Here is a 6000-nt window from a genome sequence, read left to right on the forward strand (position 1 = left end):
ATAAGAAAAGGCCTTTCTAGCCTCTAGACTAATCCTTTAATCTGCAAGAATATTTCAGTCTTTTCTTTATGGCACTGACATTTGGGAGCAATATAGGCCAGTTGTTTTTTACAGTGTTCCTCACTTTGGGTTGATGTGATTGTTTCCTCATGATTGAATTCCTGGTGTGCGGTTTTGTTAGGAGCCAACGGCCTAATAATTGCATCCTACCTCAGGAGGCATATAATGTCAATCTGTCTAATTAAAAAAATATGTTATTAAGGTCTGATTGACATACAAAAAGCTATACATATTTAGTTATACAACTAGATGAGTTTGGAGATAAGAATACACCTGTGAAATGATCACCAACACGTGTACCATAAATACCTCCATCACTGCCGAAAGCCATTTCCTCTTCTCTTTATTGTTATTATTTTGTGGTGTGTGTGTGTGTGTGAGACAGACAGAGAGTGCTTGAGAGAGGGAGATAAGAAGACTTACCGTAAGATCTACCCTCTTAGCAGATGTTTAAGTATATGCCGTTTGATTTAGAAATAGGGAAGGGTCTGGGGACAGTGAATGCCCCGGCCAGTTAGGTGATTTAGATAATCCAGAATCTGGGTAAATTGAAATCCTCTTTGCAATGTGGCTCCAACATGGCTGTCTCAGCCTCCTGCTCTACCGCTTGTGCCAGAATATGGGAAGAGAGGAAAAAATAAAACACGACGACATCGGAGAGGGAGACGAACCATAAGAGACTCTTAACTGTAGGAAACAAACTGAGGGGTACTGGAGGGGAGAGAGATGGGGGGATGGGGTAACTGCGTAGTGGACATTAAGGAGGGCATGTGATGTAATGAGCACTGAGTGTTATATAAGATTGATGGATCACTGAACTCTACCTCTGAAACTAATAATACATTATATGTTCATTAATTGAATTTAAAAACTAATAAATTAATTAATTAATTAAAAAAAAGAATATGTGAGCCGGGAGAAGCAGCGTGATCAGCCTTGGCCCCCTTCCCTCCTATACTCAGGCTACTTTTCCCCTCACTTCCCGTCCTCCTCCTCTGCCTTCCTTGCTCCTCTCCCGCCCCGTTCCTCTAGTATATCAGAAGGAAAGCTTCCAGCACTTCATGGCACAGTAGAAAAGGAACTGGAGTAGCAGACAATGCAGATTCTATTCCCGTCTTACTAATGGTGTGATCCCACCAATCCCCAAGTCTCTCTGGGCTCAGTTTTCCCATTGACAAAGGGGGAGACGAAATTAGGTGATCACATTAATGTGACCCACTTCTAGACATCACCATATGTGACCAGTTCACCTAGTTATCCTTTTAAATATAAGTAAAACATTTTTTGTCTTTCTTTTTTTGAAAGGTTATAGCCCAGCAAGTATCAGATAAACACTTGGAAGAGGGCCGGCTTTATCCTCCTTTGGACACCATTAGAGATGTTTCTCTGAAAATCGCAGCAAAGGTAAAACCACACTTGTTTGAGTCTCATTATTTTTCCTCCCTTCTATTGCTAAATATGCATTTTTAGGTACTGAAAATCCACTTCCTTGAAATGTATATCTGAATCAACTTATTTCGTCAGAAGTCAGAGAAGTGAGACACAGTGCCTCAGCAGAACTTAAGAACTACACTTCATCCCTAGGAATTGAAGAATTGGTCTGAATCATTAATTTTCCTATCATTCTTTTTCTCTTCCATAATCTAAGTTAGTAGGGTTTCATTTCAGTTAGGTTTCCCCACTTCATCTTTTTTTTTTTTTTACTTATTGTTTTCCATATCACACTTGGGATAGTCACCAAAATACTGCAGATGTGGTAGAGTAATATTTAGACCTTGAGTCACCTGTCTTATCCATGTGGCCTTGATGTATGGCATCTTCAAGATCACAACTGATAATACTGGGCAGGGGGCAAAACAATGAGGGCAAGCAACTCAAAGCTGTTGGGCCACAGATGAGCTATTGGAACAATTAGCCAAGAAGAACCTCCTAAACTCAGAGAAATTTTCTTTAATTAAGATGAGTGAGAAATTTGATTTTTTTTTATGCAATATAAATGTATTAGCCTATTAGGGTTACCATAACAAGATACCACAGACCCGATGGCTCAAACAACAATTTGAGGGCTAGAAATCTAAGATTAGGCGGTTGGAGGCTTGATTTTCTTGGAGGGCTCTCTCCTTGGCTTGTAGATGACTTCTCACTGTGTCCTTGTGTGGTCTTTTCTTTGTGTACAAACATCCCTGGTTCTCTTGGTATGAGAAATTTACCCTTCCTATAAGAACACTACTCACTTTGGGTTAGGGCCCACCAAACAGCCTCAGTTTAACTTAATTACCTCTTTAAAGGCCCTGTCTCCAAAGAGAATCACACTCTGAGGTACTGGGGGTTAGTACAAATGAGTTTTGGGTGACAGAAGTCAGCCCATAATGGTTATGTTTATATGTTTTATGTTTAAACTAGGGTTTCTCAGCCTCAGCACTATGCACATATTGGCTGGATAACTCTGTTGTGGAGGTTATCCTGGGCATTATGGAATGCTTAGCATACCGGGCCTCTACCCACTAGATGCCAGTAGCCTCTGCCCAGTTGTGACAACCAAAAATGTCTCCAGACATTGCCAAGTGTCCCCTCAGGGGCAAAATTACTTTTGGTTGAAAATCAAAACCATTAGCAAATTTATCAAAGCAATACCATATTTAGGATTCACATACCATTATTTGTCTTGTTGATTGAGGGCACATGCTTCAAAAACCATATAATATTTCAAAAAAGTTGAGATAATCTGCTTGGTTACCTATCCCGAAAGAGTATCCTATTTTCTACTATTTATATCTCCTAGTTTTTAACAAGTTTGGATTGTTAATGCACGGAACAGGACATTATCATGTTAAGTTCAATATGAAGATTTAAATGAGAAGGTGCTAGCTTATGATTAGAGGAGAAAGTACAAAAGCAAGGAACCTCAGGGGAGTTCAGACAGACTCAGATATTACACCTAGAATAATGGGAAAACGCAGAGAGCAGAGACAGAAACTAGCAAGTCAGGACAAAGAATCAAGTTGAGGGAGGAAGATGGTCTAAGTGGACCTCAAGCTTGAGGTTTCGGGGCACGTTCGTATACAATTCCCACAATTCCAGCAAGTCTATGGAAATGACTGAAACTTAGAGACACTAGATATACAGGTGTGGGCAGTATTTCCGTGTGGTTACAGGGGAAGGGCCAGGAGTGGTTGGGGCTACCAAGACAGCAAGTATAGACAGATAAGAACCAAGGATAGAACATGGTTTGTTATACTGTCCAGAAGACAGAGGCAAGAAGCCAGTGAAGAGAAGTCAGGATTTTAAGAAGAGACTCAGAACGGAGCAGCGGGTCAGAAATTAGACAAGGCACAGTGTCAGGATGGGTGTGGAAGTTATGATCGACACAGCTGTGGTAGTGAGAAACACAGGTGAACTTTTTAGTGCCTACGAAGTTATCAAAACCTTTTACAAAAGCAATTTCAGTAGCACAGAAGTTAGGGAGAATTCGGAACGCAAGAGAATACAAGCTGCTCTTGCGGAGTCTGGCATTGACAAGGAGAGAGTGAAGACGTCACTGAGAGAGGACGTCATTGGTACACTGTGTCCTGGGAGCAGAAAGAGGGATGAACATAGTCTATGTCAGGAACGCAACAATGCATAGCACAGGGGGCCTCTGGGGTGATGGAGATATTCGATCACTGGGTGTGATAACAGTTGCACAACTCTGCCAATTTACAAAAATAATTTAATCGTGCACTTAAAATGTTTGGATTTTGTAGTCTGAATTATACCTCAAAAAAGCTGTTAAAAAGTAATTTATAGGTACTTTGGGAAAAAGAGAAGAAACTACTCAATACTCTATTTTTCTAACATAAGCAGTTTTATTGTTTTGGTGTATTCGCCTCCGATCTTTTTTCATTTGCTTGCTTTCTTTGCTAACATCATCCTAATCATGGCGTATACATCTATTTCATGTTTTTCACAAACATTTCTCCATAATATGGCACAGTCTTTGTAACCATAATTTTTCATAAATGCATAATTTTGCATTGAGAAGAGATACTTAATCATTCCAGTAGTCTTCAAAATTGGACTTATCCAAATAACTCTATTACATAAATAACCCCCAGTGACTACTTTTTTACAACTGGAGTGAATTAAAGAGCATAGAGTGATTAATTTTGACAAGAGGGAGAATCCATTCTTTTCAAAGAAAGTAAAGGAAGAGCGAATGTTTAAAGATACAGAGGAGATAGTTTTGAGTTGTTGGAAGGGGAAATTGAGATTGTTTTCTCTGATTAGCTGCAGTGTTCTCATTCCAGTGATGACAGTCAAATGCAGATTTGACAGAGGAAGGTTTGAAATTGCCTTGTGGGAACTAGGAGAGAAAGGGTTCTTATTTGTTTAAAGAAAAGGATAAAAGGATAATGTGTGACCACATGGACCCAGGTAGGATTAGGAAAAGTATGGCATCTCAGGAGGCAGCCATGAAGGAAGAAAGCCAGCACTGAGGGTTCCCCAGACCGGGGACCAGAATGGCAAGTGTGACAGCAAGACAGGGAGACGAGATTCTGTGATACTGGCGAGGAGCGTTCAAACTGACCGCAGAGCCCAGCTGATTAGGTGAGCAGGGTTATAATAAGGACATTTTGTAGGAGGCTGTGGTCAGCATAGGGATTGTTGAAACTGCACACTGAGTTCAAACTTAGCAGGAATATTAAGGTATTTAGTTCAAGTTTATTATCATTCAGGTCATGTCAAGACTTTTACCACTGAATTATCTGTGAAATCCTGTTATGATTACATTTGATAAATCGCTCTTGTGCACACTTTCCGTTGCTGAGATCATATTCTCCTCCTGCTATATGATTTAAAATTGCATTTTTATTTTATACCTTCTTTGTGGTGTGCTTTTATTATAATCTAACTTAATTTTTTTAGACAAGACATAAATTTTTTGAAACAGATACAAACTGACATGTACTCATCATCAACTCTATTCATTAAAATAATTAATATTCTTTTTTATTCCTAGATTGTGAATGATGCTTACCAAGAAAAGACAGCCACAGTTTATCCTGAACCCCCAAACAAGGAAGCCTTTGTCCGCTCTCAGATGTATAATACTAATTATGACCAGATTCTACCTGATTGTTATTCTTGGCCTAAAGAGGCCCAGAAAATACAGACCAAACTTGACCAGTGGCATAATAACTGACATTTCTAATTCTGTTAATGAGATCTTAAAGTCTTTCATAATTTTTAAAGATTGGAATCTTTTATAATAATTCATTAGACTAAGAATTTTACTTTAACAATAAAAGTTCATGGAAGGATATTAATATACTTTAGGGTAAACATCACTCTAGACAATTTTGCTTCATTTACTTTCTTGTTATTTATGGTTTCTCTGTTCATTATTTTGCCCAAGTTCTCTTTAAAAGCTATTGTACCTACTACTGAGAAACACATCATTTTTATACAGGGAACTAATGGAAAGACCAAAATTAGTAATAAATTGATATACTCAACATTAAAATCCATAGTTCTTTTGTTGACTGTTTTGTTAAAAATCTACTCTCTTTTTATAAAGACAAATGAATTTAGGCATAGGTGAACTTCTGCTAAAAACAGAAACGACACTTACTTTGTTGCCTAGAGAAAAATAACTTATCAGGTATTTTTATTCCAATCCTAGATTATATTAGTTCTTTTAGTGCAACTGAACTCTAACATTTCTAAGAAAGATCGTTGCTGTTTACAATGCCTTGTGCAGCCTTAGATTTTAATATTCTTCCGCCATTGTGACATCTCCTTATCACCTTGGTCCTCAGTCAGATATCCCTTCTAAAAGCACCTTTCTTCGGCCCCTGGCTGAATGTCCTCTCCTCGCACTGTTGCTGCCAGGCATTTGCAGCCTGTGGTCCCTGTCCTGAGGTTGGTATCCTCAGTTCCGCATAGCTCGAGCCATGGGAA

General features: G+C 38.9%; 1 protein-coding gene across 1 annotated transcript in view; it reads left to right on the top strand.

The window, feature by feature from the left end:
• ME1 (malic enzyme 1) overlaps window positions 1-5567 on the top strand; it is a 215623-nt gene extending 210056 nt beyond the window's left edge. The window contains exons 15-16 of the mRNA XM_021693605.2: window positions 1366-1464; window positions 5060-5567. Of these exons, the coding sequence (XP_021549280.2) occupies window positions 1366-1464; window positions 5060-5242 (282 nt within the window). The 3' untranslated portion in view covers window positions 5243-5567. The remainder of the gene's footprint in view (window positions 1-1365; window positions 1465-5059) is intronic.
• Window positions 5568-6000: the final 433 nt, after the last annotated feature.

The sequence above is a fragment of the Neomonachus schauinslandi genome, chromosome 8, assembly GCF_002201575.2.
Source record: "Neomonachus schauinslandi chromosome 8, ASM220157v2, whole genome shotgun sequence".
NCBI lineage: Eukaryota > Metazoa > Chordata > Mammalia > Carnivora > Phocidae > Neomonachus > Neomonachus schauinslandi.